Below are 12,832 nucleotides of genomic sequence, written 5' to 3'. Positions count from 1 at the left end.
CTTGTCATAATGATAGTTATCATACTCCTCCGAAACGGATGTACCCTTTCTCATGAAGTTTTATCCCCGAGAATTGGCGAACATCTTATTTTCATAACCCTAAGTGATAAGATTAAGGCAGAACAACGTTTGCCTGAACAGCTACTAGCTAGTCTATAAATAAATCTATTTACATGTGTTACATTGATTTATCCCCATATATATTAGCTATCAGAATGCAGAATTCCCAACTGAGTTATTAGAGAAAAAAATAGAACTGTGGAACATTGAAATTTATCCGATCAATACCACTTGGGACTTGGCTCAGACGGAAACATGTAGTGATTAGCCATATTGTTTTCGAAGCGTGTTAAGTGAGGTGTAAGATCGAATTGTTTGTGCTAATTGGTAATTAATTAACGCCAAGCTTTAGGTTTGCTTTATCGAAGTGTTATATTTTGGGAAATTGAGTTAGTTTCTGAATAACGATCGTTTTCAAGACTGGAATTTATGTCCAAAACTTTGTAAGTAAGGGCTATTTACAAATTTAAGAGTTTGTGTTACATTTTTTTTATTTCAATGGTTTTTTATCGATTTTAAACTTCTATCTTTTTGTTTAACCAAATTGGATTCATTCTAGTATAATAACAAGTATATTCGGAGCTAATAAATGGTATTTGTCATCGGAACCACATGTCAGACTTGCAATAAAATTAATAACATGATGAAGTGAGAAAATCCCTGACGAAAATTGAATCAGAACAAATCAATTGCGGACATCGTTGATTCACGTCCCGCCCAGCCCCTACCTGAGGAAGTCCAATTATGCGCTGTCAAAACGTACGTGACGCACCTACGTTATTACCCACGTTATTATTTGATCCAACGTTCGGTAGTGACTTTCTTTGGTAACAGAAGACGTTTATAGGTCAGGGCAGTCTCTTTACTGGGAAATTATTCTGAAGACGTTCGTGGAACTTCGCAAATTTCGTATTCGATTAAGGAATTTTTGGATGATATTAAATTTAAATGTGGTCTGTAATAATAACAATGTTTGGATCACCGCAATCCATGTCATCAGGGATTAGTCCCTTTATATATTATTCATGTTCATAAATATTAATGCGATGGTTTATCCTTCGCAGCTTTAGGGTGCACTCACACACATCAGTCACCGTCACGGCACGTCACCGGACAGGATTAAAAAAAAATATGTATCAATAGTTCTAGTATGACTCTGTTCCCACACGACAGTCGCCGGCACGAAATCTATCAGTGACGTCACCGGTCAGGCACGTCAAATAATCTTTCCATACATGTATCATACTTTTATCCCCACTCACCCGGTGCCGTCACGTCTCAGTTCAGTCAGCGTCGTGCTACCGTCAATAATTGCTACATGTTCTCTAGCGTGACACACGTCTAATCACTGACTAACCTGATGTATGTGTTCAATGATTCAGTCAAACCGGCGACGTGACTGACGGACAACATGACGGTGACTGGTGTTTGTGGATACGTACACAAACCGTCACCGATCAGTCATCGGTGACTTGACGGTGACTGATGTGTGTGAAGGGTGCACTCACACACATCAGTCACCGTCAAGTCACCGATGACTGATCGGTGACGGTTTGTGTACGTATCCACAAACACCAGTCACCGTCATGTTGTCCGTCAGTCACGTCGCCGGTTTGACTGAATCATTGAACACATACATCAGGTTAGTGAGTGATTAGACGTGTGTCACGCTAGAGAACATGTAGCAATTGACGGTAGCACGACGCTGACTGAACTGAGACGTGACGGCACCGGGTGAGTGGGGATAAAAGTATGATACATGTATGGAAAGATTATTTGACGTGCCTGACCGGGGACGTCACTGATAGATTTCGTGCCGGCGACTGTCGTGTGGGAACAGAGTCATACTAGAACTATTGATACATATTTTTTTTTAATCCTGTCCGGTGACGTGCCGTGACGGTGACTGATGTGTGTGAGTGCACCCTTATACGTTTTACTAATTTAGCCTCAAGCGAAATCGAGAAAATTAAATTAAGGACAGATTGTCAAAGAAAATTAATACAGAACTAACATTTTCACATCCATACTATAATCCATACTAATATTATAAATGCGAAAGTAACTCTGTCTGTCTGTCTGTTACTCAATCACGCCTAAACTACTGAACCGATTTGCATGAAATTTGGTATGGAGATATTTTGATACCTGAGAAAGGACATAGGCTACTTTTTATCCTGGGAAAATGACGCAATCCCGGAAATCCCACGGGAACGGGAACTATGCGGGTTTTTCCTTGACTGCGCGGGCGAAGCCGCGGGCAGAAACCTAGTTTATCTATATATACAGAAATGGCTACAAACGATCCCCATATCCATAAATCAATCTCACCCACTGACATGGAATCAATCTAAACACTCATAGATAAGGAATTACATTAATCTCGCAATCAGTGCATCCGAAGTAATTAAACTATCTAATATTACATACGGTAGTTTATCTCTTATTGGATTTCATTGAGCGTCAGATGGTACATGGAAATGGGTTAGTAATCTAAATGAGTTTATACAATTAAAGGCGAAGTGATAAAGTGGTAATTTATTCGGATATATAGCAAGATCGTTTTACAGGTTCAAGTCTGTTACCATGTAATTAATACTACTACTTAATTAAGTTTACTAATTTGTTTTCGCTATAAATGAGATGCTGCGAATAAAAAGAATACGTTTGCGTCCATTTTTTGGAAACCTTTTAGACGTCGATTGTTGTAATATTTTAAGATGATTTTATGATAAATGCGGTTGATTATACAACATAAGATAGCTTTTCATGAGATAAAAAAAATATCTCTGCAAACAAATCTATCCAAAAAAACAGAATATTTTAAACTTACTACTATATTTACATAGTAACATCCACCACAATACTTACCCATATCTAATCTTTCCAACGCATACAAATAAACAGATAAATATTGTACAGCAGCCGACATCTGTTGAAATGTAATCAGTCAGCGATAATGGCAGGATAATCTCGCAATGATTACAGCATCCAGCAATTAAACTATCCCATATTATCGCAATTCGCAACGCTAGTTTGTCTCGGTTATTACGGCTCATTGGGCTGACAGGTGCTGGATATAGGTACTTAGAGCTAGCCATCTAGGAGAGGGCATCTGGTGTGAATCGATTGGTTAGTCTTTGGAGACGAGACTTAGTGCTTGAGTTTGCGTGTTTTAGATGACTAGGTCATTTCGTGGATGAGGAATGGGATTGGGACATTACAGGATAAGAAATTGCAATTTTTATGTTATATCAATTCTCAAATCTAGATTGTGTTAATCAGCTAGCTGTTTTTTTCTAACATTGCAATATCCAAATGTAAAACTTTTCAGAAACGTTATTGAGGCAAATTGTTAAAACTTCTCTCTGAAAGGAAAACAACATACAATTTTGCTGTCATTACATCTGTTTACATTATAGACATAAACAACTTTCAGTAGTTAACTAAGTCTGTTTATATGTTATTGTCAAAATGCAAAAGTATTTGAGAAACTAAAAATATAATTTACTTAATGTATAGCGCATTCAAATAAAAAAAAAATCGATGAATCGTTAAAATTTATTCTAGTTTTCTATGAAAAATGTCTCGTCTATGATCTGCACAGGTCTACGTCAGTTGATCGTCATTCAATGCGCGCGCGCATACATGTAGTTTCGGTGCGCGTCGTCGCTTCGCGGGCGTGAATCACGCATTCCGCCCCTATTGTGCTTATTATTAATAATTGTGTAAGAGCCGCTGATCAAATAACTGGGTTATAATTTATGTTGAGTACCTTCAAAAACTTTGTTTTCATTTGGCAAAACAGTTTAGGTAGGTACGAAAAAAACCGTTGAACCATTGTAACTACTTTTATTTTAACTTATATTATTTTATTTTACTTTGATGCAGCGCTAATAACTAATTTATGTAGTCTGTTAAATTATTATCAACATATTTGGACAGAGGTAGTTTTGAAGTTTTAAATTTTTTAGTAACTAGATTTGATGTGACTTATTTGATTGTTTACAATTAACCAACCTTCAAAACTTACGTAGATTATAATAATTAACAAGCCATTACATTAGCCGGCTCTTAGTCTACAATTAAACAAGTCGATTCCCATGTAAGTTGGAACGATTATAGTTATTAATAAGTTAGCGTTGACGCTAAGTAATTGCTTGAACATCTGGTGTTCATTTTTAATTTCACTGGCTCTGTGACGGAAATGTGTTTTTTTTTTTACTTTACATATTTTTAATATGGCTGAGCCTCGTGTTTAATGTTCATTATGTAAATTGTTCGTTTAAAAAGTTTGAAGTTAGGATTAAATAGATTATTTTTTGTAAAATATAAACAATCCTACTTGATATTAAAATAATGCGAATGTTTGTTACTCTTTCACGCAAATACTACTGAACTGATTACAATGAAATTTGGTGTGTAGGTAGCTGAAGACCTAGAATAATACATAGGGTACTTTTTATCCCGGAAATCCCACAGGAACGGGATGTTTTTCTTTGGGCCGCGGGCGGATATCTATTCTAGTAATAAAATAAGATTACACTTAGGAAACGTGAAAAAAGGGTGGTCTTAACAGAGGTGTGCGAGAGAGATAGCATATATACAACGGAAAGAGAGGGAAAAATAGGCGGAAAAAGCTAGGTGCCTTCTCAATAAGTAAGCTTCAAATTACGGTCAAGTGTTTAATATGGAAATATTTCGAGTTATTTATAAACATTCATTACCATCATTTTCTGATTGTTATTGATTTTTTGCGATAAAATTACGATTGTTATTCTAATATCGCATATAGTAACTATGTTTTATTCCTGAATCCTGATATGAAACAACTTCCACGAAATAAATCGACCAGTAGAACTGATAGCTAAGGTGTCTGTTCGATTCCCCATTACGGAGTATAATTATGCTCAAATTTAGTCATACTATTGTAGAAATTAGCTCTAAACCACAAGAAATGAACCACTACATTTAATAAAAATGTATTATCATTTATCAATACTCTTTGTCATATTTATGTCTAGACTTCACAATTACGTCAATGCTAAGTTTATACTAAGTTCAACTTGCAACTAAGAAAATAGACAGTCTAACTTAGTGGAGTTACATTTCAAACTTTGTGCAGAAACTTATACTTATTTATTCAAATAGTTTTTTTTTATGTTCGTTTTATAGGAGAGCTACTTTGAAAGTTTATTTTTAATGGTAATTTTGAAAACTATTGTTTACAAAATTATTACACGACAAGTCGACTAGCTTTTCGCCCACGGCTTCGCCCGCGTTTTCAAAGGATAACCTGCATATCTCCCGTTCCCGTGGGATTTCCGGGATAAAACCTAGCCTATGTGTTAATCCAAGTTACCCTCTATATGTGTGCTAAATTTCATTGAAATTGGTCCAGTAGTTTATGCGTGAAAACCATACATACATACATAATTACAAACCTTTCCTCTTTATAATATAAGTAAAAAATACTAATAACTAGATGCAATTAATAGCGTCATGAGTCCACTGACTCATGACATATGCTGAGCCAGAACCATTTTACAGCCATAGCACATAATAACAAGTAACAACTATGTATTTATTGTTTTTTATTCTATTTTATTTTTTATTTCTCTTTTTTTTATTGCTTTATTTGTAACTAGCGACCCGCCCCGGCTTCGCACGGGTGCAATGCTGATACTAAATACACTACAGAAAAATTGTGAACGTTGTATAGGTATAAAAATATAGCGGCCCGCTCCGGCATCGCACGGGTATAAAATACATAGCCGGGCGGCCGCAAACGCTACGTCCCGCAATTTTTAAATCTGTAATATCTTCGAAAATATTCACTTAAATCATACGGTGTAAAGGGCCATATAGATCTATATTAAATGAACAATGTATCCATGGTATTTAATTGGTTAAGGATTAATGCTGTATTGGTTAAAATCGCTTCGAAAATTAGCCATTATTTGTCGTAAAAAGTAAATGACAAAAAAAAGTTATTGTGGGTTATCCATAAGAGATAGACATATACCATCGCGGACTTTTCTGTAGACCTTTTCAATGTGTATAATACTTAGTACATTATTTTGATAAAACTCGTAGGGTTCAGCCTGCGTTTGCAATGTAAGCGGAATAAATGTAATTTTTTACGACATCACATTAGAAACCTCAAAAATAACAGTACTTCTCCACTACTTAATGGATCTTATTATACATATAAACCTTCCTCTTGAATCACTCTATCTATTAAAAAAAACCGCATCAAAATCCGTTGCGTAGTTTCAAAGATTGAAGCGTACAAAGGGACATAGGGACATAGGGACATAGGGACAGGGAAAGCGACTTTGTTTTATACTATGTAGTGATGTTCTGTGTTTTGTTATTATTTTTGTCAGTTGTTGTGTGTGTTATTGATTGTAAAAAAATGTGTGTCTATGTCTATGTCTAATAAATGTAAATATTGTTTCATGGTGTTGTATCGTATCGAAGTTGTATATCATTTACTGTTATTTAGGTATAGTATTATAAAAAGTGCTTAAATATTGTAAGTACTTACATCCACATGTGCATACTGCGACATAATGAGGCAATTTTTTAGCTTTACCCTTTTAAGCTTTTTTCCACAATTCTTCCTTTAAATTTGCATTTTTATGTTGCTAGGCCCACGTGGTCAAAATTCTCATGGAAATAAAATGTGTAACCGCTGTAAAAGTACCCTATGTTACTAACTAGCTTCCTGGCTATCTCCAGACACAAATAATAAATAATAGTTTAAAAAACTAAAAAACACGCTTTTAGTTCGGTTTTCTATAAAAAGCGTGTTTTTTTATTTTTTTTTAACTATTATTTATTTTATCAAATTAGTGTATTGTCATCGGTCCTCAATAAATCTACAAAGTTTGAACGAAATCTGGCCGTTTAAAGTGGGTCAAAATCGCGCCCAAAGAAGTCGGTTACAAACATACAAACATACAGGTGAAGCTAATATAAAGCGTGTAAAAATCATATCATATAATGCTCCGTAGAGACGTGAAAGAAAGTCAAACAAAACTTATAATAATACGGACGTACATATAAACACAATTCATATGAACACAATTACAAATATCACCCATGAATAATCTCGCCAAGTGATCATCGCAAACGACAAAGCAGTAAACCTATTCAGCCCTACGTTGTGGCCGTAATAAGGTTAGCTTTTATTAATTTTCTCGGAGGTTCGACTACAATAAGTTCCTTGATTGTAATTTCGTGTACCGGTGGCCGGAGTTATAGCGAATTATATTATTTTTCTAGAAAGGATATTTTTTACAATGCCGATACAAGTATTAATAACGTCTTGTAGTAAAAATTTACTTACTTAGCTTAGGTATGAGAAAAAGAAATTGAGTGCTACATAAACTTGTGTGCTTACTTCAAAAACTGCAATCGCAGTCTCAACTAATAAATTATGTACAACTGCGTAAAACTGATTTTCAGTCTATCAGTTTGTATCGTAATTCCTATAATTGAAACAATGAAGTGATGTCCGCTCCGAGTTATCGTTTTATCACATTGTTTTATGAGTTTTTGAGCCTTTTCTACCCTGTGTAATTGAAATTTTATTATCAGTCTCAGGAAATGATCAAACTGATTCTCAGCCCCCCTAGTCAAGTGGCTTTCTGTTAGCGTAGCGTTCAATAGAATAGACTACGAATGTATGAGATTGACGTAGGCTGTAGATAAACGTATCTACAGGTTACGTCAATCTCATACATTCGTAGTCTATTCTATTGAACGCTACGCTAACAGAAAGCCACTTGACTAGGGGGGCTGTACTGTAAACGCCCTCTCACTCACGTATTAACCAAAGTATGAATGAATTCACACTTTATGTTCATAAGAAACAGGAAACAATGAGGCATACAGTTATAAAAAACTTTAAGGAGTCGTGTTAAATATCTTATACTTAGGTCAAATAAATTTACCGTTTCACGAATTAAAAAAAAATCGCAAAAGTTAAAAACAAGATCATTCTATATTAATTCCATTCAGATTATTGTTAGTTATATTAAATGACGGTAGGCATGGACGTATAAAAAAAGACGGACGGTATATCGCCTAAACATTGAGTGAAGCCTAGTAATGGCGGCGACACATCCATGTGTGTGTGCCATGTTGCCATGGCAACAGCTGTCCTGATGACAATGGCGGCTGTATTTTTTTTCTATAAATTTTGCCGTAATAATTTTGTCATTAAAACATTAATGAAATAACTTGCTTCCCTTTGGAATGTAATCCCTTGTGTTTTGTTATTTAAAATAGTACTGTTGCGACACCATTTAACCACGCAAGACAGCATTTTAAATATTTTTTGTGAAACAGTGACGCAGTTAATCGGTCGGTAGTTCACGACGTAATGGCGGCCGACTAGCTTACTATGGTGAGAGTGTGTGCGTGTTCATTGTCTTTACACGATCGCTAGCTTACTATTGTGGCTTCACGTTGTTTGTTCGTAATACGGCGTCCGTCTTTTTTTATACGTCCATGACGGTAGGTATAAGTTATCACAACGCACGTTAGTAAAGGTGTAATTGCAATTTTATCCCTTACTAGCGGTCCGCCCCGGCTTCGCCCGTGGTACATATTTACGTTTTCTCTACATAAAAACCATCCTCGGACTTCAAGGAATATAATAAAAAAAGAATTATCGAAATCGGTTCAGCCGTTCTCGAGTTATGCGCTTACCAACACATTTTGCGATTCATTTTTATATATAAAGAAGATAAGACTAGCGGTCCGCCCCGGCTTCGCCCGTGGTACATTTTTACGTTTTCTCTACATAAGAACCATCCTCGTACTTCAAGGAATATTATAAAAAAAGAATTATCGAAATCGATTCAGCCGTTCTCGAGTTATGCGCTTACCAACACATTTTACGATTCATTTTTATATATAAGAAGAAGAAGAAGATTGTCAACAATCATAATTATAAACAAATCTCGATAAATTACACCTCCAAATCTCCATAACAAATGACACTGAAATCACCTGAAACGCTAAAACCGTCAAATGAAACCGTGCAGCCTTAACGATAATATTAAGACACTAACTTGAACCCTTGTCAAAACTAACTAGCAGCCAATATTTAGTTCTACAAACATGTTCACAAATACAATATCGCTTGAAATGTGACCGCGCCTATCCCTTTGGGCTTGATTTTGGCTTCTCCATGTTATTGTTATACCAAATTAGGACATGGCTTTATTAAGCGAACAGTATATTATCCGAATGTTACAGGAAATTGATCCTTAATTCGTGTATGTTAAAGTTTTGTTTGCAGTTTTGAAAGAAGTAATGTTAGTAATTGATTACGTGTTGGATTAACGTTATTGAATAAGAACGATCGCTGGACTGTAAAATTAGATATTTTTTATCACTTAGACCTCTGTCTTGTATTACCGAGTTTATGAATTAATTACGAGCTTTCGTAAGATAATCATAATCCATTAGGAATATTGTTTATTTTATTAGGTATATTGTAAACAATGAAATGGACGATATAGAATGGTAATTATTCGCAGAGGAAATAAGTTACATAGCACAAAGAGGATGATAAACAAAATAATGTTTGAAGAACAAGGAACTGTTCAAAAGTTCATCGGCCTTATTATATTCAAATCTCAATATAACACTAAAGTTCAATTAGTGCCTCAAGATTTGTACAATAAAAAGCTTTTCAGCCCATGTTTGTTAAATAGCGTACATTGAAAGCGGTATTAAGTGTACTCGATATTAACAAAGAGCTCAAGATATAATCTTTAGTAAGAAACGGTTTTTGATTAAGATTTTCCCTTTTTTAATGGTTCGTTATTTTGTATTATGTGATATTTGATACACAAAGCGTTATGGTTATCGCATACGAAATACGGATTTATTGTTTAAATTTGAGACATAATATAAAAGGAAATGGATTTTTCTATGTGCACGGGAGAAAGCCATTTGGCCATGTTTAACATGGTTTTTGTTTTTTGTAGTTAGGGAAGCGCTTGACCACAATCTCGCCTGATGGAAAGCTAAGATGTGGTCTAAGATGGTACGCGCTTCCCTAGTAGGTACCGGCCGTTCACTCTAAGCTTCCTTGGGTTGGGTAAAAAGCATCTGCACATAACGATTTTCAGAGATTTATATCAATAAAAAATTATCCAATCTCGGAAAAAGTAATTTTTGTCAAAGTTGAATATAGGAAAATATAGGTTGAAAGTGTGTTAATGATGAGTACCACCTTTCGCAAATAGTGGCTAGATTACAGTAATAATAAATAATTTGGAAAATCCAAAAGTGCACGCCTTTTAATTTTTTTTTTAATAAATATTTATTAATTATAATTTTTGTTTATTTAATAACAATTAAACCACATCGAATCAGACCCTGAAAAATGAAAGGGTTCTATTCCTGAGCATACTCAAGCGTAAGAGAAAAAAAAAGACTCGATTAGTAAAGTATTTCGGTCGCTATCGTGTTAACAAGAAAAAGGATCCGCACATACAGACACACGGACGTCCAAGACAGAACTTTTTTAAACTGTTTTTTAACTAGTTTAAATAACAAAAATGACATCGAAAATATCATGAACGTTAAAAATAGTGTTTTTTCTTAATATGTGTGTGTATGTATTATCTTACAAGTGCAATGTATGATACATAAAGACATTTTAAGTTTGAAAAATCAGATGTTTTGCGCGAAGTGACAGTAGTACCCACCTCAACGCTTCGCTTATGAGGCGTGCAATAATATAATGTATAACGGTAATAACAGTCTATCCTCACAATGGTCAAGCACTACTTTTAGAGCTCATTAGAATACAATTCACAAATGGGCAAAATATTTTCAACGGATATAACTCTATGGAGTTATATTTGCATAGGATAATATATCCGTTTATCGGTTTATTTAATGTTTATTACGGAATAATGCGTTTGCGTAACTGCGGTTTTTGGTTTTAAGTGTAATGTGCTATTATTATGCTTTCGTATTTTCGTTAATGTATCCAAAATTATAAAATGTGTTGTTACCAATAACTTAATTGTTCTTCTATGTGTTTTTGCATGATTCAACATAAATTATTCAGGTTTTAAATGTACATATATTTACTTATAACGCCTACAAAAGCACAAATAAATTCTGCACTTAAAACGTTCCATACAACCTGAAATACATATTATCAAAAATTGGTCCTTCGAGCCGGATCTACCCAACAACTTCAATTTTACCATCTTTACACATCACTTAACATTACTTTCTCGATACACAGCTCTCTACAACTACAGTACGACGAAGACAAACCACCTATACCTGGAGGTCGGTGAGCTAGTGCACATCGAGAGGGAGTGCAAACACTGGTACCATGGGAAGAGTCTGCGGAGGGACGCGCGAGGGATCTTCCCGAAGAGTTATGTTGTGATACGCGAGTGCCATGTTGATAGGTGGGTTTAATGATGTCCATAGTTGTTGGTTAGGTAAATTTTAAATAAGAAAATGTATTTATATGTGTAAATATTTGAAAATTTACAACACAGGAACAGTTTTTATATCACTTATAATTTGTAATGTTTAATCGTTCAATTTTGAAGCCATATGAGCGGTCTCAGTCGTTTTATTTCAGTGGTAACATGACAGTAAGAGATTTTAAATTATTTAGGCTTTCAGATATCATTATATCCTGATTTCAGCCAACTTTCTCTTGCCACTGCCGTTTCTCTATCAGTAACTTTCGCATTAATCATATGAATAATTTAAATTTCTACCAATACATAAGTGAATCATTTTCAGCATTAATTAAGCAATAAAGAACTCGACTCTTATTGGGTTTCATTTTGTATAAAAAGTGGAATCGATTTATTCAATCAGGCCATTAGCAATTCGATTAGTTTGATAAAATCTAGGCTAGGTTTTATCTAGAGAGCGAATGCAGTATGACCTTTTCAATAATTCTATTGGGAGTATCGAAATAAGTATTTTCTCTGGATGCAATATATACTATTGCTGTCTTTTTAAAATTGAAAAATAATATAATCACACCAATGAATAAATAACACTGCAGTATAAAATTATTATCTGATGAAAAATTATAGTAAATCATATAAAATTCCTAACTGGTTATTCACAGTATGTACGTATTTTTTGCCTAAGGTATCTTTGATGTACATACCTTCTTTACTAGTTTATAATGCATTTATAATGGCCGAAGATTAAGCATATTATAAAAGGTTAGGTTCACATTATGACTTTAATAATTTATGAATAACTATGTTACTTAAACAGAATCTACATAAACGCATCCTTTGTCCTTTACTTTTCCATAATATAACCATTATCCATATATTTCTTTATCCTTACTTAAATTAAAGGGTACATAATCATCAACCATTATAATAGCCCGCATGATCATATCCCCAAAAAACATTAATAAAATCAGGACAAAGTTCACAATGAACTTGCGAGAGTTCACACATTCACTTATCATCAGGTCAGACTATTGATAAAGCATGAATCATGTAACGTAATTGAAGTAATGTTAATTTTTAATCTATGCCCGGTGGCAAGGTCGGAAGTAATGAATGAGGATTGTGGTATGAATTGGTTTAATCGTGTTCTATGTTGACTGTATTGTTAATTTTGGTTGAGGATATAGTTCTGTTTTTTTTTATCAGTAACATCTATAAAGAACTAGGTAACTTATAAGAAATTATTATTAGCGTAAAAGATAATAATCACTCACATTTCCTTTCCTACCAGG

The 12,832-nt window shown here is 34.4% G+C and overlaps 1 protein-coding gene across 1 annotated transcript in view; it reads left to right on the top strand.

The window, feature by feature from the left end:
* mbc (dedicator of cytokinesis protein myoblast city) overlaps positions 1-12,832 on the top strand; it is an 80,760-nt gene that overhangs the window by 10,347 nt on the left and 57,581 nt on the right. The window contains exon 2 of the mRNA XM_090115454.1: positions 11,348-11,519. Within this exon, the coding sequence (XP_089971580.1) occupies positions 11,348-11,519 (172 nt within the window). The remainder of the gene's footprint in view (positions 1-11,347; positions 11,520-12,832) is intronic.

Source organism: Colias eurytheme, chromosome 23 (genome assembly GCF_061535395.1).
Source record: "Colias eurytheme isolate Ceu_HAF_F1 chromosome 23, ilColEury1 Martin Lab GWU primary, whole genome shotgun sequence".
Lineage (NCBI taxonomy): Eukaryota > Metazoa > Arthropoda > Insecta > Lepidoptera > Pieridae > Colias > Colias eurytheme.
The sequence above is the reverse complement of the archived record's forward strand: the minus strand, read 5'-3'. Positions and strand labels throughout refer to the sequence as shown.